The sequence below is a fragment of the Pyxicephalus adspersus genome, chromosome 12 (genome assembly GCF_032062135.1).
Source record: "Pyxicephalus adspersus chromosome 12, UCB_Pads_2.0, whole genome shotgun sequence".
Classification (NCBI taxonomy): domain Eukaryota; kingdom Metazoa; phylum Chordata; class Amphibia; order Anura; family Pyxicephalidae; genus Pyxicephalus; species Pyxicephalus adspersus.
The window spans coordinates 28501094-28522997 of record NC_092869.1 but is presented as its reverse complement, the minus strand read 5'-3'; the positions used below and the strand labels follow the sequence as shown (position 1 = coordinate 28522997).

Below are 21904 nucleotides of genomic sequence, written 5' to 3'. Positions count from 1 at the left end.
GCCTATGTGTAATTTCCTAAACCCAGTGTCAGGGTAATTTTATTTGTATTTCTTGAGCTAGCTTGACTTTGCAACAACCTTTAAATATGTTATTCTGTTTCAGGAAAACAGCCATAAACCAAGCAAGTACAGAGAACAGGAAAAAGAAAATGCAGGAGACAGTGGTATGGAAGCGTAATTTGATGTGTGTTGTTAGTTTTGTTGTTTTATTTATATTTTTTCTTGACTTTTTCTTTTGTTTATAGCAGAGGTTGCTGAAAAAAGACACAAGAAAACAGAGAGCAGCAGCCCCACAAAGCTACTGAAGATTGTCTCTGAGTGCAATTGGGAACAGGATCCCCAAACAATTCTTAATATTGTCCCACAGGATACTGATAACAAAGAAACACAATCCTTCCGAGTAGGCAACCTAAATATTGAGCTGACATCACGTACAAGGGATGGAGATACACCCAAAGCTTCTGGCACTTCCTGTGTGAAGATATCAGTGATTCAAGACCAGAAAACAGATCAGGTCACTGCAAAGCCTCCTCCTGTAAAGAAGACTGAAAGCATAAAACTTCCTGAGCAAATAGCTTTGGAGACCAATGCTGAAAAAGACACAAAGTCTCATGGAGGAAAAGGTCTTCCATTCTACACCAAGGTCAATCCAGCTGGAAAGTTGGTTGCTCGATTAAAAAACTCTACGCTCAACCAATCTGAGCTCATTCAGGTAAGAAAAGATTTGTACGCATGCCTACATACAATTATTATAGCATTTTAAATAAGTTATTAGTGGGCTTAGTTCTCTGATTATTTCTGAGTGGTTCCTCTCAGCTGTACTAATAGTGCTCTTTTATTCAATGTATTGTTTTAAAAGGAGATCTGATGGATTATAGCCACAACTGCAGCTGAGATATACAGTCAGGAGAAAAAGAACACCACCTTTCAATTTTAAGGTTTGATATATCAAACATCAAGACAGTTTTCTTAGGGTCCTGCCACAGCATTGGGAATTTTTTTTTTTAAGTTGGGTCCCCTCCCATTTTGTTTTTACCACCACGGCAGTAAAAACTGCTGGCCTCCTGAGATATTTGCGTCACATATGCCAGGAAACTGTGGTCTGCTTTTAGTATGCATGCCCGAGGTGAGGCATTAGGGACTTGCTTTACTTTAAAAAAAAAAAAAATAGTGTTGGAAAGAAACATTTGCAGAAAGAAATGTCACCCGCGCCCACGCCAGTGCAGTGTGAGTTCAGATTATGTGAAGAAGAATAAAGATGTCCACACTAGATGTTCCCTCCAACGCCATAAGCTGAGACAGCTGTGGCCTCGGTTTATGGAGGGACTGAGGGCTTTTCACTGGTAAAGGTAAGTAAATTTTCTTTATAGAAATTCTGCTTTAACTTTTTTCAGGACCTGCTAAGGACCAGGTGATTTAGTTTTTAAAAATTTTCCAGTACGTAAAACCTTAGAATTAAAAGATGTGAACATTTTTGTTTGTTTATATTTCTGATTTTTTTTTTAATATATATTAATATATAATAAATGTATATTAGTTCCATCAGTGAATACTAATTTTTAAAAGTCCTAATACTGGTATGGTTCTACAAAATGTCATCTAAAAAAAATGTCTATTCCATACAATTGCAGTAGTATATAGAATAAAAGGCTAGTTTTGTTTTGTTTAGAACATTTCAAAAAGTTGTATATTTTGGCAAACTAGCAAACTTTCCATAAGTGATATAGTCAGATTTTTTGCAAAGGCTAGCTTTAGCTTATTTAGATTTGGAGGTGCCCTGCAGTCATAGATTCAGGCACTTTACCTGTGACTGTAAGGCTGAAATACACAAGCAAGGTTTCGTGGCTGGAAGTTATCTTTTATGATTGTTTCAGTGACACAATGCCGTACACAAAGTGCCCATTCTGTTTTATGGAGAGCATGAGAGGACAAGCAGGAAGCACCCTACATTGCTCTCCTCCATTGATTTGCTTGGAGGTCATTCCTAATCGTCATATATGGCTCTGTTGTGGCATATTGACGAACAGAGTTGGGGGACCAACTCAGATATTGTCACAGGAGGGGAGGACCCTGTCTGAAAGTGCTTACAATCCAAGAGACTTTTGTACACTTCGGATTTTCCTATAATTCTCTGATTATCTGTACATAGCCATAGTCTCACAAAATGTAAAATAAAATTTGGTGAATTCACCAATGTACCCTTTTCTGTTATCCCTGTTGGAGAAAGGAGAAAGCAAAGTCCTGCCTCTTGTCAATATGGTGTTTTCAACAGAGGGACACCGTGGAGTACACGGTGTGATAAATCAGTAATCAATAAATATTCAGCTGGAGGCTATTGTCTGTGGTACTGATTGTCCAATAGAGGTAGCTAGTATGTCTAGTGATTGTAAGTTTGATATGATGACGGGTATTATTATATCTGCAAACAAACTTTAACTTAGCCATCACCTGTTCACCATTCCTAAAGCCGCATACACACTTGCATTTATAGTCGTTGGAAAGAATCTTTTAAGATCCTTTCCAATGACTAAGCACTCCAGGATGCATGAACGAGTGGTGTACATAAAGCACCATTCTGCTCTATGCAGAGGGGAGGGGGAGAGTGTCGGAGCGGCATCCTGCTGCACGCTCTCCCCCCTTCTCTTGCAATACGATCATTCGTTGTTCATCGTCCGTGGATCCGTCAGGGCAGTCGTTCAGACAATGAACGCCGCGCTCCGTACACACTTCAGATTCTTGTCCGATATCGTCCCTGAGAACCATTGGAAGTGTGTACGTAGCCTAATTCTACAAGACATCTATTCTTTGCCCTTTATTCTAAAACTATGTTTAATGTTTTACAGGTCTATGGAAAGGGTTTTCCACAGGCTAAATTTATATTGGGCCAGATGGGAGCACTGCATTCAGAAAATACATTTCCAGCTCATTTTATAGATGGATTACGGCCAAGTCTGCTTTGTATGTCTAAAACTAATGAAGCCAGTGCCAAAGAGGCTCCTATTATGGCTGAGCCAAAATCTTCTTCAACAAATAGAAAATCAAAAGTTACCACAGATGGATTGAAAGCTGAAGTTACTTTACCACAAAGTAAGACAGGTATGTACAAAACAAAATTAGAACTAGAATTAGAACTTCTTACAGTTTTTGTAATTGAATAATTCAGTTTTATGTATTGCCTTCCTTTTTGACTTTTTTATGGGATACAAATAATTGTTTATGTATTTTCTCCTTTTTATCTAGTATTCTATTCTGCCAGCAGGTGGTCCTTTTAGTCATCTTAGTGTTTTGTTGTAAAACATCTATCTACACAGCTCGATAGCCCAAGTTTCAACTCATACTTGCACAATTGAGTCTAAGCAGTGACCTTATAAATTAGCCAAGAACCTAAGTCCAAGATTATATGTTACACAAAGGGAGCCTGAGATAGGCAGCTCCTACTGAGCTGTATCTTTGGGTAACCCATGATGCTTTCACAAATATTTGATGCAAAATAAATATTAATAGGGAAACAAAAACGTCTATACATAAAGTTTAAAAGAAATAATAACCATTAGTTAAAATGTTTGTTTAAATAAATATTATTACATTCTTCTTTTGGAAACCCATAATATAATTAATTAACACACAATATATACTGTGTTTGTATTTATATATTCTTAAGAATAGATATAAAAATGATATCCAAAACTTATAATTTTACTTGTCTGTTGAGATGTCTTGAGAAATTTCCCATCAATTTCTGTGCATGGTGACAAGTTTGAATCCTTCTTCACTGTCTAAAACAAAACAAAAATGTTGTCTTTAAATGAACTTTAAACAAAACATATTCACATGTGCTCGTTGGTAGAGTTTTTTTTTCTTCCTGATAGTGATTTATCGTAAGGTATAAGCCAATAAACTCTTACTTGTCTGCAAGGAAAAATTAGTAATAGCACACTGGCATGTGCAGTGCAGAGGCCCTGGTGTATTCTTGACATCTGTAAGATGCTGAGAATTGTGCTAGGTTATTATAGCTTGTGTGTGTGTGTGTGTGTGTGTAGCTGTTACATGAACAATGGCCAAAGCAAGTACTCGTCGGAACTAGAATTAAAACAGAAGAAGATGGCAGTGGTGGAAAAGAATAGACCCCCGAGAAGTGAAGAAAATTTTCTTAGTCCTTTTTAGGACAGTTTAGGCTGTCACATTCATGCAGCTGTTGCACTTGGGAGGTGCTAATCAACATGTTTTACTTTACAGTTTTACCATCTACACCCAGTGGTGTCTTGACCCAGAAAGTCAAGGGTGACAGAAGCCTAAAACAGAAAAGTTCTGAAATCAGATCACCCGAATCCATTGTTGTGGGGTTGCCAAAGATGCATAAAAATTCTTCTCCACTTTTGCTTGCATCAACTCAAGTATCATCAAGCAGTGGGGTTACATCTGTCTCATCTTCTTCTGGGAACGTGGCATCAGCTACTCCATTGTTGTCTGGTGTTGTTTCACCCAGTAAAAACCAAGCTGCCTCTTTACCTTCACCTGTTGTAGGTGCACCTAAATTGTTAACAATAGACTCTTCTCTCCCTGTAACTCCAACATTATCAAATGGTAGCACCAACATGGTTACTTCACCATTGGGTTCCTCTCCTAAGAGTGTGTCAATACCACCTCCAGCTTTAATCAGAGCTCCTTGTCCACCTGTGACTTCTTCATCTGTCAATTCTCCAGCCTATCCTGGTACTAATAAAACTCTTGCTGCTTCATTGGCATCAAGTTTGGTTGCTTCAGCCAATGTGCCAACCATTGGGCTGGTTGGCTCCCCAACTGGAAGACCTGCAGTGACAAGAACAGGTAGGATATTTGTAATGTGCAAGTGCTGCATATATTTAGACTCGGATAGCTGTGTGGTAAACACTATAATTTCAGTGTTAAAAATACCAGAAATAAAGCTGTCAGATTCAGATATTTTTTTCCAGAACTTATCAATGTAATTCAATCAGAATATTGATCAGAATAAATATTTTTGGATTTATTTCAAAAGTACCTTTTTAAAATTATCTGTAGACAAAAATCATTTTCTTCACTACACATTAATACCCTCTTCGCTCAATTCTAATTAATCATTAGGCAACGTTAAGAAAAAAGCCTAGATTTTTTTTTTTACCTGAATCAGGGGTCATGTGACATTCTGGGTTCATAGTCATCTTTATTCTTGACTACATTGTGGAAGGGTCCTCAAATGCTTACGTATTTATCTAATGAAATGAGATATTGGGCGTGATTTATCAACTCTCTCCAAGACTTGAGAAGATAGACTCATGGGTAATCCAGCCAGTCTGAGATGGATTTCTCAAAATCATTGGCTAATTTCTGGCAAATATTTTCAATCCTGGACCAGATACATTTCAGGTTTGCTGGATCACCCATGTTCAATAATGATAGTATGTTGCTTTTGTTGATCTGCTTCCAAAACATGCTATTTTCTTGAGCTGGCACCCAGATTCCCTTTAGTATTCCTCAAATCATAGATTTTGTTTAGGGCATGCATGTTTGCCTGGAATCAAACAACTGGAACTAAAACAAATATGCTTTGCATCCAGACAATATAGCATTCTCTATTCTTTCAAAATGAGTTCAGCAAAAGTGGCTTTCAAAATTTCTCAGCATAGTTCTACTTTAAGACGTTTCGGAGTAGGATGACCTCCCTTATTTTAGAAGCCCTTCATTCTGTTTCTATAGTCCATAGTATAGAAAGTGATGGCAATTTTATGGAATGAGACACAGATTGCGAAAAACCTTTCCAAAGTTTCAATCATTCTCAACCCTATTTAGAATTAAAAAAAAGTTTTGTGTTTTATATACTTTCATGTATATATACTTTTTCTTTTTGTATACTTTTAACCTGGGTGCCAGAAAACTAAGCAAAAAAAGATGACTTTTCGGTATTTGTTAGTCCAGCCACAACCGTTAACAAATAGATTATGTAATGTCCGTAGGCATTTCTAATTGCCTGAAGCCACCTGGCCTAATATCATATTTAATTGTATACATCTTCTTATTTTATAGCGTTTTCTGTGTTAATTACAATTATCTTAAAATTAAAAAAAAATTGATAATGCTTTCAGGTATCTTTCCCATTTTGCAGCTAAAGTTTTTCTGTTTATAATTTCAGTAACCTCACCTTCTGCTGCATCATCAAGGGTTACCTTGACCCCAGGACCTCAGGATAAACGATTGGGCCCTCGACTTCTCCTCATACCCGTAGCCAATGGATCTGCCCCTGTTCGCCCAGTACAGTGTGTGCCAACAAGTCCTGGCAAGAAAATGGTTTTACAACCCATTAAGTGTCCTAATGGAATGAACTTATTCAGGCACCCAAACGGGCAAATTATTCAGCTCGTGCCATTGCAACAAGTCCAGTCTCCCAACGTTCAGCAAAATCAGCGATTTCTTATCCGCACAGGTACATGAAAATAAACCATTCAGTGTGATAAAGTTGAGTATTCTATGGATAAGGAAAGGGGTGGAATTGCAAAGCTCCTCTTGTTGATTCTGCAGTATTTATCCTTAAATTTCTGATCTTTTAAAATTTTGGGTTATTTTACCATTTATAGGAGTATTGGGATCAAACAAGAAAACTATAGGCATCTCAAGGAATAACCCCTGCTAGCAGCATGCTTGAGTTTTTCCTAATGTGTAAGGATGAACATTTTCAGCTTTAATGTGCACCCAGTTACCCAGTGCTGTACAAAAAATAGGGGATCCAAGTGACAGACAGATACAGACAGTGACACAGAAGGAGGAGAGGACCATTCCCCGAAGAGTTTAAAATCTAGGAGGATTCAAAACTTTTGTAAGCAAATGACTGAAGAAATCCATTTCAGGTTTGCTGGATCACCCAGCTTCCCTGAGGAAAGTGTATTCTCCCCAGCCTTGGATAGCTTTAATAAATCAGACATATTGTGCTTATGATTATGATGGTGGTATCAATAGTTATACATTACTCACTAACTTTGAAAAGAAAAGGAACATAGTTGATAAATATTCTTATGGATGATTATCTGATGAATGTAGTGATTTTATTACCACATTATTGTCCTATTTGCACTTCAAAATGTTTGAAACTTTTTAAATTGACCAATTTATTTTTCTTCTCCATCCTAAGGTCCTCCACTGGCTATTCAACGACCAACTAAAACTAAGACTGACAGTTCTGTTGTTGCTGCCACTGGGTCATCATCTGTTCCTCCAGCACCTGCTCTTCAAACTTTTTCTAGGATGAGCCCTGTTAAATCTGGGATTACAGTAATTCCAACAAGTCCATCTCCAGCTGCTACACTAAGATTGGGTACACCACCTAAAGTTAGCACTGAGACCTCTCCATCTGCTCCCAAAGTTGCAGCTTATTCTGCTAGTAGTTGTGGAGTCATTACATCCCCAAATTCTGCCATTCAGTCAGGTGGTTTGCCGGTATTTAAGTGCTCAAAAACTACTGCCCTGAGCTCCAGCCCACAGGATTCTGCTGCTAACTCCAGAATTATAATAATACCTAATAAACCTACAATTGTAATAGATTCAAAAAAATTAATAGACATTTCATTGTTAAAATTTGCATCAAGTGAGAAAAATGTAGACCAGGAAAATACTAGCGGATTCAAAGGTTTATCCAGCATGGAAACAGATAACACTGCTAATATGGTGGATGAACAAAGTGGTCCTAAAGAATCTGTTACAGCTACAGATCAGGAGGTTTTTACTCCATCAGTAGAAAAAATGGGAGAAGCTGAAATAAGCACAGTCTCCTCTAGGATAAAGGTTAAAATAAATGAATCTGAAAAGTCAGATATTTTACACGGGACGATATTAGAAAATAGCATTAAGCAGTGCACAGATATGGAAGTTCAAACCTCTTCACAAACAATCCCTATAAATCATGCAGATAAAAAATACCAGAATGATGATAATCAAATTGTTAAAATTGATTATGATTTGGAAGCTCCAGCAGCAGAAAGTGCCCATTATCCTGAAAAATTTGCTTCTATAAGTGATCAAGATATTGAAAATCCAGGGGATGAAAGTGTGCAGGATTCTACAATTTCACCTGCTGTAAGTGACCAGTATCCTCAAAATCCAGCTACTAAAAATGTCCAGAATCCTAAAAGACCAAAGGCTGAAAGCATAACTTTAGAACAAGACAGGGTATGTGCAATTGAATCGATATATAGGACTGTGCAGGTACAGCCAGTATCCGAATCAGAGGTTAATCCACAAGCTCCAAGTAATTCTGAACAGAAGGAAGAAGAGAACGGCAAGAAAGGTGATCTAGTCACTAATTTTACTACTGTGAACGAGCAAAATGAAACCCTTCCCTTGGATCCTGGTTACAATAGTAGCACACAAGAAAGCGAACACAATTCCCACAGTGAGGATGAAGTAAGTGCTTTTATTTTCTTTACAAAAAAATGTTTTAATCATGTGCTGTGTAAATTTAAATTCCTGACTTAGTGCTACTACTGCAATAAGATATCCTAAATCATTTAAATGCAAGGCACAGAACAGTGGACATCAAAAATTTTTATACTAAAACTTTTTAATGGGTAAAGGATCAATAATTCTTTTTACTTATAGGTGGAGTGTGACAGGGGAAACCAGCTAATCTCTATGTTACAAAAATTTAGGAGATCTTCTCTGCTTTCCATTTTTTTCTCTCCCCCTTTCCATTTTAGGCATGTTCTCCTAAACATTCAATCATGGAAAGAGGGATCTATGATCATGACCGGAGCATTTATGCAGACTTGTGAACTCAAGTCCAAAGATCTTACAAGTGCCAGGACATATAGATACTACATCATTATTGCATGTGTTTTTCAATCTTTAGAGTGAAGCTGATGAGTCTGTGGACATTGAAACAGTGGAAGAACTGTCTGAGAAAACTAGCATTGCACATCTAAAGGCTACAGCTACTTCTGTGACCCCACAAAATGACACGTAAGTGCTCGCTTACATTGTAAACAGCTGTAAAACATCTCTGTGTATGTGTATATATATATATATATATATATATATATATATTTTTTTTTTTTAAGTTTTCTGTATACGTGGATGGTAATTTTTTTTTTTGTTTTATTGAAATTTTATTGAAAAAGTTGAAATATATGTAAAAGTCAAAAATGCCTGATATAAAAAAGTTGTCTTACCCATTACAAATACGTTTCAATTTATCAATGTCATCTTTGTCATCTGTGTACTGTTGAATAATTTCAGTAACCTCACCTTCTGCTGCATCATCAGCGGGGGGGGGGGGGGGGGGTTCTTTTACTTTCTGTAGATACAAGATGAACTTGAAGGACATCTCTCCAAAAAGAGCTTGCCCTCTTGGTCACTTGGAAGTTTACAGTGTTCTCCCCAGAAATTTTTTTCAGCCGGGTGGTAGGAAGCTGTAGGCGGGTGGTAAAAAAAGGGGGTGTGGCAAAACACGGCAAATTTAGTGCTCCCAGTTGTTTATGCCATGGGTATCCAGTAACCTCTTATTGTTTCAGCAACTGGGGGACACTTGTGGCTAAACATTTAAAATGTTATTACTATGGCACTATGAGAACATAAATCTCTACCTAGCAAAGTTTGCTGCTCTGTTACACATATCTGTCTGCATCTTACCTCAAACCCCAATTTCTCCAGAAGTAAGAGGTGCAGGGAATCAAATATAGGTGGAAGTGGGAGACACGAGTGGCGATCACCTTTCATCACCATGGCATCATTACAACATTAAAAAAACTTCCTTGTTACACATGACTGTAACCTTCCGACACCTCAACCTCAATAAAGTTTAGTGGGCCGAGTTAATTTTCTAATGATGCCATAGTGATGAAGTTTTAGGGGATGTTAGTCACAGATGTTCCCCACTTGTACCTATATTTTTGGTTTCTTACGTCTCCACATGAATTTAAGTTCAGAATGTTAGATAAGAGGACAGGAATGTGTAACAGGGCAGGGAGGCATATATTAATGGGTAGAGTGTTTTATGTTCTAATGATGCTGTAGTAATGAGATTGTAAGGGGAGAATGTGCCCAACACTTGCACCTATATTTTCAGTTGCGTACCCCCACCCTCAGAGAAATTGGTGTAGAAAGAAGAGCAGACAGTAGTTTCATAGGTATAGATTTGTGACAGGTAGGTATATATTAAGGGGCCCCTCCCCAATGTTCCTTGCTATGTTTGTGGCTCTGGGGTCCCCAATTTGCACTTGGGGTCCCCACTTTCAATTTAGGACTCCTAGTTGTACTTTCCCCTGAAATAGCAACCCCAAACTTCACAACCCATTTGTGACCCCCATATCTTGAAATTCTTTGTACCTGGGGGGCTGCAATTGTAGTAAGTAGTATCTATGAGGGTCCCCTGTACACCCTGAACATTACAGGTCATTGTGACATACATATTAGGAGATATGGAGGTTTGTATACAGAGCTGTGAGGATGCAGAATGACATGCACACTTTATACACACTGGATACATTTCATTTTTTTTTTAAACAGTAATCCGAGCTCTGTGCTATGAGATGGGGGCGGGGCTGCCTGTGTCTCTTCCACATGTAGGCTTAGCTGCGTACTCAGCTCTCCAGCAGCAGCAATCCTCTGAACGGATGACACACAGCAGCCTGAGATCCGTGCATCCGAGGATGAGAGCTGCCGAGAGCTGGGCGGGGTATTCAAATCAGCCGGGCGGAGCAACCGGCTAAAAACCTCTGGGGAGAACTATGAGTTTATGTCCCAGTTGAAAAAAAGTTTTCCTTTATTCCTGGCAACACCTCAAATTTGGAATTTTCCATCCTTTATCTAGGTAATAATATTCCCCAGGACAAACAGAAAAGAAGAATCTCCCAACAGATAGATACAGTCTTTAAAACCTGACTATATTTTAACCTTGTTGCTGTCTAAAAATGTTTTTACCTCACTTTGTAGAGATATTCTTTCAGTTCCTGTTGTGTCTACAAAATTGAAAGTGAAAACAAATCTTCCTATTGGTAAACAGACTGCCCTGTTGCGTAATTTTTTTGGGTCATTTTCCTGTAATATGCTAAACTTGTCTTTCCTTTCATTTTTTTTAGATGTACATCCATTGTAAAATGTTCAAAAGGACGGAAGAAAGGCTCTAAGGTGAGGCTGAAAGGAATGTAGATCTTGTTGCAGATTGCTTCCCTTGCCTTGTACACCAAAAAGGCATACAAATACTTCATGAGATGCCCTCATTGGTTAGCTTTGGGCAATATTGATGATGGCCATTTCTTTTTTCAAGTAGTAAATGGTCAACAGTGTTTAAATAAAATAAAAAAAATTGTCATTGTATGTACCCATTCCTCCCTGACCTAAGCCTAACGATGAGTACTGACACTGTCACGTGCATTGCAAGAGCTCCCTGATTACCTGCACTATTATAAACATAGATTACATTAAACTGCAGGAAGGAAGGTGTGCTGCACATACCATTGTGTCACTTTTTACTGACTTACAAATTGCACATTTAGTCTGTATTCTGCTGGTTCCAGGTCAGTGACCCTAAAATAAAGAGTTAAAAAGAAAACATAGTCTTACAGCAATTAACCCTTCAATCAGGCTGCAAAAAGGAGAGATTTCTATTGCAGACAAGGACACCAATAAATAGGGAGTATTTTACCCAACGTTGTCATTGGGTGCGGGCCAAACACTGCATTCCAGATACCCTTTTGCTGCCATAGTTGTTGTTCCTGATATATGCATGCATTTTCCTGGTTTTATTAATGTATGTGCTACTCCATGTAACATGTGGCACATGGATACAAATGTAGCGCTTGGGCTCTTTAAAGTTCTTTGTGTCCTATTAATGCTTACCTTTTTCTGACATTATGTAGAAACATCACAGGGTCATCTGCTGAGCTAATCTTTCAAGTTGGCAAAGTTCAAAATCGGATTATAACAAGTTGTTTGTCCATTTAAATGTAGGTGAATGGAGATGATATATTCTCACAAGTAGATGGAGAATATACTGTACATCGTCAGAACCACACAGAAAATGAGCGAAAAAGAAGACATGAGATGAGGGACCTCTTTGAGGAGCTGAAGAATGCTCTTGGCCTTCACAATCTTCCAAAAGTTTCAAAGAGCTATATTCTTAAAAAGGTTTGTCCTAACTATGTTTGTTGAAGTGACACTTCTATTAAGAGGAGTATATGAGCACTCATTTCTTGTTTCCTTTAAAGAAATGCTAGATGCCTGGCTGTGTCTTTTTGTTTGAGTTACAAAACCAGAACAAGCCTGCTGTATATGGTGTCAGAATACTATATACCAAAGCTAAGACAAAAGCAAAGCCAATAAACTAGCACTCTAAAAAGTGGAGATCAGAAATGAAAGCTTCCAATATCCATTTCAACTTAAAGTAATTTAGCAGCATGATGTATCTGTAAAGCTTTGTTTATGTTTTGTCATTCTTTCAGGCAGTAGAAGAAATCGAAGGGTTAACAGACGCAGCAGATAGTCTTATAAAACAGAAGACATTGGTGTCTCAGACACAGTCTCAGTTGATAAAGAAAGTGTCATACCTCTCAGGTTAGTGGAATGTAATAAACGGGCAGAAGTATTAAAACAGCAGATCTTGCTATGAACCATAAGTCATTCTCTAACGCTCCATTCATTTCCAAATTCACAGGGAAACCAAAGGAGGTTGTGCTGAAGAAATTGGAATACTTATATGCAAAGCAAAATGCTTTAGAGGCTGAGAAGAAGAAGAATACCTTAGAGGAGGATTATGCTCTCATATCATCTGTAAACAATCCTCTTCCAGCCTTTCAACCTCTGAGACTGAAGAATGAAGCTAATGAATCTTCAAGTAGCAAAGCTAAGCCAATCATAATTTCAGGAAAGCATGCACTGCTTTCCGCTGGTAGTAAGTACAAATTACTTTCCGTAACTGAATTATTCTGAGGAACACTGAGCAGAGCTTTAAAGACTGCAAAGTTGGTTAAAGAGCTGTTTTCTTTATCAGAAACATTGGTTTGGGTTGTATATTATTTGACATAGGTCAGTGGTCACCAACCTTTTCGGTCCCACGGACCACTAAAAATACCGGCTCCGTACATGTGCGGAGAGCTGGGTGTCACTCAAAGGGAAAAAACCTCCCCCATAGTGACATCATGATGGCATAACCCTGCCCACTCTCCCATCGCAGCAGATCTGAGCCTGCGATGGGAGAGTGGGCGGGTTGTGTCCAGAAACACAGCCCACCCACTTCCCTGAGCCTGGAACTTGTACGGGGGACATGTTTCGTTGTTCTGGCCAGTGCAACCCGCCAGCGGGGTCCTTCTCCTGGCCAGAGCTGGGGACCACTAAAATTTTCCCCGTGGACCACTGACCACCGGTTGGCGACTGCTGGCATAAATTATGTGCATGTTTTAACCCCCTAGCGTTCTAATTCTGTCAGTTTTTTAAAGCAAAAAGTGATCCTAATTTTTGTTTATATAATCCTAATTCTTAGGATTAACTCCCGGTTATGATAATTATATTTATTTATTATATTATAATCATAAATTATAATATAATAAATAATTATAAATATTAAATATAAAAAATAATGAAATATTAGTCCACAACAATGTAATTTATCCAAAAAAAAAAAAAACTAATTTATCAAAAAATGTCAAAAGGTCAGGGATAATAGTGGGCAAAATGTAAATCAGGGCACTGGGCAATGATGTTTGGTGCACTAAAATGTGTACTTTTATTTTTATTATATGTCGTGTGGTCTTTTTTCCTGTAATAACCATTTAAAAGCAGATTACATTGTAATCTGCTTTTAAATTTCCCGCCCAATCACACCCCCCGAATACATCACAACTTGTGTTGTGTCTCCCGCCCTGCCTCACCCCCCGCATCCACGGACGCTGCTGCTGCTCGCATCTCCAGGGAGATGCAAAGCACAATGCAGACCTTCTGCATTGTGCATCACATCTTCCGGGTGATGCGAGGAGCAATAGTAAATTCCGGGGGTGGTGCCAGTGGTGATTTCCCGCTGGCACCACCCCCGGAATTACTATTGCTGCTCGCATCAGCAGTTAGATGTGATGCACAATGCAGAAGTCCTGCATTGTGCTTTGCATCTAACTGCTGATGCGAGCAGCGGCGTGGCTGGGCCCCCGGGTGGTATTTAAAAGCAGATTACTCAGTAACTTGCTTTTAAATTTTCCGCCCGGCCACACCCCCTAATTCAGAAATGTCTCAGCATCACTATTAGATCACCGCTTGATCGCTGGGCAAAGGTAAGGGGGGCTTCTTCTCTTAACCCAAGTGTGACTCGGGATTACCACTTTTTGCAAGTAAAATCCACCCCGAATCACACTCGGGATTAATGCTAGGGGGGTTACATCTCAAAGGCTAGAAACAGAATGTCAAGAAAACTATTACATGTACAAAGGAAGTTCATTTGTTTGTGATTTACCTGCCTAAGAATTTGTCATTCTGTATCTCTGTATCTAGGCTAGTCTAGTTAATTACACAGTTATCCTACACTGTAGATGCAATCAAGTTTCAAACATTTTTCCTGGTTAAGCAATATTGTTTTCTGTTTAACCTCTCCACCTTTAATAGTTTTAATGGGCAGTGGATCACCACATCTATACCGTTGGAAAGTAGTAGATCCTGGAACTTTTAGAGTGATATTCTTGGCTATATGTTCCAAAATATCAGAATCCCAACACTGGCTAAACACAGATAGAAAACATAACAACATCTGTGCATTTATCCGTTGGATAATAGTGGAGGGTCTGACTTGTTTATGTTTAGCAAGGTACTTGCAAGATAATGTTAAATTCAAGTAGATAGACTACATTGTAAGGGTACCTTAGAAAGGGACATTTTATGGAGGTTTCAGAAATGATACCAAAAGTACAAAACTCAGCTGAAAGTGAAACAAAATCAAATATGAGATATGGAGAATCACGCTCTTCAAAATATTTATTCTTTGTTGCTTTGCAGCCTAGCGAATACAGGTGCACTCACGCACACACACAAAAAATAGTTTTCTAACTTTGTTCACTCGATTCAATAAACGAAATGGAAGTGAAAGATACAATAGCAACAGTTCAGAAAAAATGTAAAAATAAAAACCTAGAACTATGGAGATGGATAAGGAACCCCCCCTCCTATACAAAATACCTATTAGGATGTAACACAATCCCCTTCTTCATTGCACACTAAGATTCATAATTGGTTTCTGTGATCAGTTGTAACAATTTTCATTAGTTTGGCATAAAAAAGGTATTTCTGGAACATTTTAGTGGCTGGTAGTGCAACTGAAGGCAAACAATGGGTGACAAGGCAGTGTCAGAAAATCTCAAGGATATAGTTCAGTGTTCTCCCCAGCCCCTTTTAGCTGGGTGCACCACCCGGCAATTTCCAGTACCCACCCGGCTGTTTTTGGGTGGTTACTGAAGAGTTGCATCACAATGCAGGGGCCACCACCCGCCTACAATTTCTTGCCACCCAGCTTAAAAAAATTTCTGGGTTGAGCACTGTAGTTGTGTACAGGCACATGTCAAGGATGGAATACTAAAAATAGCTTTATTGATCCCACAATAGTAGGAGCACTGTGAGGGTTTTGTAAATTAGGAAGTGGAATGTGTTTGGTACTTCTAGGGCCAGATCAGGTCGTCCTTTCAAATTTGAAAAGCTAAAAGAAAACATGGCAGAGAGGCTATAAAGAGGTTTATGACAACTTTAAAGCAGTTACAAGCATTTATGGAAAGAAATGAACATTTTGTGGCTATGATATTAATATCACAAGTACTTCATTAATGTGGCTTGTGCGAGATAGATGCAGGAAATAGGAAAGGCCACATTAAGTCTATGTACCCATGTAGGATTTTTGTTGTTTGAAACGTCTGGATGAATGAATGAGTGCTGTACACACAGCTCCTGTTCTGTCCTTTGGAGAGGGGAGTTTTGAGCGAGCAGCGCCCTGCTTTCCTTCATTGACATTCATAGCAGTAGTTGTTTTCTAGGAGTTGTTAGTTTATCAGCTGTGGAGGACCTTCAGCAAGAATTATCAGACATGTGTGCGCATCTTTTTTGATCTCTTCCAAAACACTGCTTGATTTTGCAGTCAAGGGGAAAAATCTATTTGGCATCAACACCTAAAAATACATCTTAGAGACACCCAGTACATTCTGGGACACCTGTCAGGATCAACGTGAATGGGGATAAGTACCATCAAATTCTTGAGGAAAACTTCCGTCCTCCACCAGAGAATTGCCAGTGGGACGTAGGTTCACCTTTTAACATGACAATGATGTGAAGCATACAGCAAATTGAAAAGTGCATGTCTTTGCAGGGCCTAGTCAGAGACTAAGACCTAGTCAGACTTAAACCCTATTGAAAATCTATGGTAAAACTTTCAGTCCACCAATGGCCAGCATCTAATTTGACTGAGCTTGAACAGCTTGGGGAAAATACTGCACAGTTTAGATGTGCAAAGTTGGTAGAGTACTATCCCAAAACACAAGGCTGTATTTAACACAGAAGGTGGTTCTACAATGTACTGATGCAGAAGGGGAGGTCAGGTCAGGTCAGCAGGTTTTTATTTATTTATTTTTTTTCAATATTTTTCTGAACTTTTGCTATTATATCATTCACTTGGATCTTAAAAGTTCCATTGAATAAATACAACAAGAGAAATATTTGTGTGCATGTCTTTACATTTCAGGCCGCAAAGCAACAAAGCATGAATACTTGAAGCAGTTGTTTTCCTATTTATAACCACTGTATATTGTATTAAGCAAGACCTAATCATTTGTGGTTTTGTTTTACAGCACAACAAGCAGCTGTCATAACTACACCCAATTTACTGATGACATCTACAGGACAAGTGGCAGCAGTGACGAAACCCAAGGTCAGACAGGTCACTGGCATTCCACCAACACTTATGCAGGCTGACATGAGGCCCGCACAGATGCCAGCAGGTAACAAATATGTAGCAGTGCTTCACAGTTTTAAATATTTTTAAATAAATGTTACCTACAAAGTCAGGATGGGAAAATGTGGTGGACCTAGATATCCTAAATAGTTTTACAAAACTTTAAAATGAAATAAGCTTTGTCACAATTTTTGCAGGTAGGTTTTTTTTTTTTTTTTTTATTACAAAATTACTTCTCAGCCTATGGTTTTAAAAGATTGCAAAGTGTATGGCAGATGTTGGGATGATTGAATACGTGCTTGACAGTAACATTTTACAAAGGTGCTTTGATACATTTTATTTTATAATATTGGACTCCTTTTACATTAACTTCTTATAATTATTTTTTTGTTTGATATAGTTTACTATTTACATATCTGTTTGGATGTGTTTGTGTAGGAATGGCTTCTGTGGTGATTCAGCTTCCAGGCACAATACACCTGAAGGGTATAATCGGTAATAGCAGTGTTCCCATCACTTTGTCTGCTGTTCCTCATACCATCTCTGCAGCAGCACCATCTCCTACCAAGCCAGGTATGGGGCCTGTTTGTGCTTTGCATATCCATCATTGATTTACTTTTATTTCTAGGTTGTCTTAACTGCTTCTTAGCCTGGTCTCTACTCCATTCATTGGTTCATATCTTTGTTTCAATACCAGATTCATGACAGAAGATTCATGTTGTACAGTCATAAGAAAACGAAGTACGCCATATGTGTAAACGTAATGTATCAAAACAAAGAAAAAATCTCTCTGGTCCATAGCAGGTTCTAAAACTAATTAACTATCTACTATCAGGTATAAAACAGCACACATCAGATTCTACCTTCACCTGGAAACCCAGACTATACTTGTTTGGTCATTTTCTAATTTTACTGTCATGAGCCTAAACATTTAACATGCTGAGGGCTTTAGAGTCTGAGATGTAGCTCCTGAGTTTTTTTAATCTATCTGAGCAATATATGATTTGACCCTGGGGTGAAATTTTGCTAGGATTCCTGGGATTGGCAACCATCTTGAATAATTTCCACTGAATAATATTTCTCAAGGTAGAATGATGGAATTGTTTGGAACAGCAAAATTGCTTTTATAAGATCATTGCTGATAAATGTCCTCCCTGGCATTTTGTTAACATACACCTGAATGGTCCAGACCAGAATACTGTCAAACATTTGCTAATGATAATAAATGAATTGAATTTGATTAGCGTCAAATGGCTACTGCTTATATCCTTGTAATTCCTGTGGAAGTGTTACAGGTAAACTTTTTTTTTTCCACAATCACACAGCTGTAAATATGTCAAGTGTAGTTTTAATTTTAGGTTGTACTTGCCTAATTTTAACTCCTGCTAAACACCAGATGATTTTTTTATGTCCTGATACGCAAAACCCTGGAATTCAATAATCGGGGGTGGCTGCTTCTTTAGTCCACCTTTTTCTACTTTTTCATTTAATCTTTAGCAAACAATTGTTGGAAATTTTATTGGACATTTATTGGTTGTTTTTCCATGCTTAATCAATGACATTTTTAAATTGAATATAAAAAAGAAAACAAAAAACACTTCTTGTAATGTACTTAAGTCTAGGAATAAAATAAAATTTTGTATAAATGTCAGATTCTATTTTTGCAGATTTCAGGAACCCAGTAATAGCATCCCACTCCACAACTTTGACTCTGTAGCTTTCTGACTCGGAAAAGCCATACATTTTAAGCAGTTTCACTTCATTTTGACAAAGATGACTTGCTTCTGAAGCAGTGTCTTAGCTGAAGTAGTCAGGCAACCGCCGGTTTTCAGAAGCAGAAAACGGTGTCCTGATTTTTCTTGGTACAAGTTCCCCTAATAAATATGGTCCTAAACAATACTTAAATGTATGACTGTATGACTGTATACTGAAAAGGGCATCTGTGGCTGAACTAATACCTCAGTCTGAAAAGTCTTTGATAGAACCTTTTCTAATGAAGCAATTGTTCAGCATCTCCTAAATCTGGCTGACTTTCACAGTATTAGTTTCCTTTTCTTCATGGGAGCTCCGGTGCTATATTCTGTTTTTACCTTTATGACAGAAATATACAGAAGCTGCCTATTTATTGCTAACCAATTTTTAGGATGTATGTTTTGGAGTTGTTCTTTGTTACATAATAAGTTAGCACAACTGGACATGTGCATTTAAGATCTTGGAACAGTCACCATGACAGTAGTCATAAATGCCAAAGAAATCTGCTACAGATGAAAGGTGTGCCTTGGTGAAATTGTCATCAGTTTTCACCCAAGTCTTCTTAATCCTCAGTTACTCATTTATGTAATTTTAAGTCATTTATTATGTAGGCAAAAACTCCAAACATAGCAACTGACTGCTGATCCTTAGTTTGGGCCAAGCTTCTACATTTGCTTTTATTTTAACAGTCCATGACCTTTTACAAAAAGAAAATACTAATCAAACTGTGCACATTTTCACAGTTGTATGTTAAACTTGATATAGGAGAGAATATAGTTTTTTTTTTTTTTATTGATTAGTTGTTTTTTTGTTTTTTAGAAAATGATGACCTGTCCATGATGCCCAGGATTGTCAACGTTACGTCCTTAGCAGAGGAAACTTCTTCAGACCTGAGTCAGGAATTAGGAGTCCATACTCCAGTGATTAAAGCAGACACAACAATAAACACTGCTATTATTGATCCTTTGCCAGTGAGGAGGGAACCACCTTCCCCAGAATATGTACCATCTACATCCCATTCAGTGGAAACTGTACAGGAAATACATTTCTCCGGTATGAATATAACCCAAGGGTCTATCTCCAGTCTTCCGGAGATTCTCCCCCTAACTAACATCAGTAATGATAATGCTGAGGCATCTTCAAACAGTGAAAAGGCTCCTGTGGATGCATCATCTTTGACTAACATCTCAGGGGATGTCCGAGACTCTGAACTCGAGCTGGAACTAAAGAAACTTTCATCTGCAATAGATGAAGCAGAGTTGGAGCCAAGCGAGTTATCAGATGTTATGGGTGTTCATGAGGACTCAGATGAAACTCTCACATCTCTCTTGAATGAGATTGCTTTTTTAAATCAACAATTAAACAATGACCATAGTGACTTGGGCTGTGACTTCTCAGAGTCAGACACTCCATCTCGAGGAAGTGTTGGCAAATCTGCAGATGGTGATGGCTCTCCTTTCTATTTTGGAGGGTTTAAAGAATTGTCAGAACCAAAGGAAAAGGACATTTCACTTAGTCCTCTCTTTCTACAGTTAGATGAAGGAGAGATTCAGGAAAGTGTTAAGCATAGTGAAGAGCCAGGTATTGTTATATATGAAGATGTAGCTAAAAAAGAAGCATTGACTAAAGTGGAGAATGATCTGCAGCCTTCTGCTAATATGGCAATTTTTCAGGCCGCTGATAAACCAGGAGTACTCTCTGACTCTAATGTGTTTTGGAGACCTATGCCTAAATTGGCTCCTCTTGGACTAAAAAGCTCTGGTATACAGAGCGATCAAAAGCCTTTGGGGAACAAATCTATGCCATCCTTGGCTTCAGCTACAGTTCGATTAAGTCCCCCAAAACCTATGGATTAGATATGATTTGATCATTTATGGTTAGATGTTCTGGCTACTTGAAGCATACAGCTAAACCTTTGTTCATTTTGTTTTGACTGAATAATTTTTGAAATGAAGAGCATAGGGATCGCATTTTCATTACACACAAAACCCTATCTGGTGGTAAAAAGGATCAGCATTCAAATTCCTCGTTGCCTGCATATTTTCAGCATGTTTCCTGCTACAAAAAGACAGGTGCACTTTAATTATTTTTGTTGATTTGTATATATGCTTTAGCTAAGCAGCGACTTGGGATGTTATTCTCCAGTAGACGGACAATGTAAAACATTCCAAATGAGATTTGTCTTCTGGAACAATTTACACCAAGTAAACCATAGGTGCCTCCATCCCTATTCTCTACAGCTCAGTCACCTTTTTATCTGCACTTTACAAGACAAATTACTACAGTTTACCTTTTGTTAGAAACAGTGTTAACTGTCACTTGAACACTCTCCTACCCCAATTACTGGACAGTAAGTTCATTGCTGCTTGCCTGCCAAGCAATCATTTCTGTTCTCAAACTAAACATGTAAAATTGTATATATATTTATATAATTTTTTTTTTTTTTTGGAAAAAAAAATTTTGTACACCAAATTTTTTTGTACACACATGTAGAATGTGATACATTTGTTAACTGATTTACTGTATTACTGTAGATACTAAGTGTGTATCGTATGGTGTGCTCATGTTTCATTGAGCAATCTTTACATTATGAATTTTGGTGAAGTCCCTGTTTTAAGGGACCTTCGTAGGAGTTGATGTGTTTTTTTTTTTTGTTTTTTTTTATTACAAAATTACTTCTCAGCCTATGGTTTTAAAAGATTGCAAAGTGTATGGCAGATGTTGGGATGATTGAATACGTGCTTGACAGTAACATTTTACAAAGGTGCTTTGATACATTTTATTTTATAATATTGGACTCCTTTTACATTAACTTCTTATAATTATTTTTTTGTTTGATATAGTTTACTATTTACATATCTGTTTGGATGTGTTTGTGTAGGAATGGCTTCTGTGGTGATTCAGCTTCCAGGCACAATACACCTGAAGGGTATAATCGGTAATAGCAGTGTTCCCATCACTTTGTCTGCTGTTCCTCATACCATCTCTGCAGCAGCACCATCTCCTACCAAGCCAGGTATGGGGCCTGTTTGTGCTTTGCATATCCATCATTGATTTACTTTTATTTCTAGGTTGTCTTAACTGCTTCTTAGCCTGGTCTCTACTCCATTCATTGGTTCATATCTTTGTTTCAATACCAGATTCATGACAGAAGATTCATGTTGTACAGTCATAAGAAAACGAAGTACGCCATATGTGTAAACGTAATGTATCAAAACAAAGAAAAAATCTCTCTGGTCC

The 21904-nt window shown here is 38.0% G+C and overlaps 1 protein-coding gene across 7 annotated transcripts in view; it reads left to right on the top strand.

The window, feature by feature from the left end:
* The window catches only part of MGA (MAX dimerization protein MGA), a 40860-nt gene extending 19421 nt beyond the window's left edge, over positions 1-21439 (top strand). For 4 of the 7 annotated variants that reach the window (XM_072428687.1, XM_072428684.1, XM_072428685.1 and 1 more), the window contains 14 exons: positions 104-164; positions 246-712; positions 2844-3096; positions 4237-4827; positions 6149-6439; positions 7142-8409; positions 8855-8964; positions 11082-11130; positions 11953-12129; positions 12444-12555; positions 12656-12892; positions 16809-16958; positions 17351-17485; positions 19484-21439. In XM_072428687.1, the coding sequence (XP_072284788.1) occupies positions 104-164; positions 246-712; positions 2844-3096; positions 4237-4827; positions 6149-6439; positions 7142-8409; positions 8855-8964; positions 11082-11130; positions 11953-12129; positions 12444-12555; positions 12656-12892; positions 16809-16958; positions 17351-17485; positions 19484-20520 (4938 nt within the window). In that variant the 3' untranslated portion in view covers positions 20521-21439. Of the gene's footprint in view, positions 1-103; positions 165-245; positions 713-2843; positions 3097-4236; positions 4828-6148; positions 6440-7141; positions 8410-8854; positions 8965-11081; positions 11131-11952; positions 12130-12443; positions 12556-12655; positions 12893-16808; positions 16959-17350; positions 17486-17609; positions 19424-19483 lie in introns of those variants that run through there. The other 3 variants (XM_072428688.1, XM_072428690.1, XM_072428689.1) reach the window with 3 other exon arrangements.
* Positions 21440-21904: the final 465 nt, after the last annotated feature.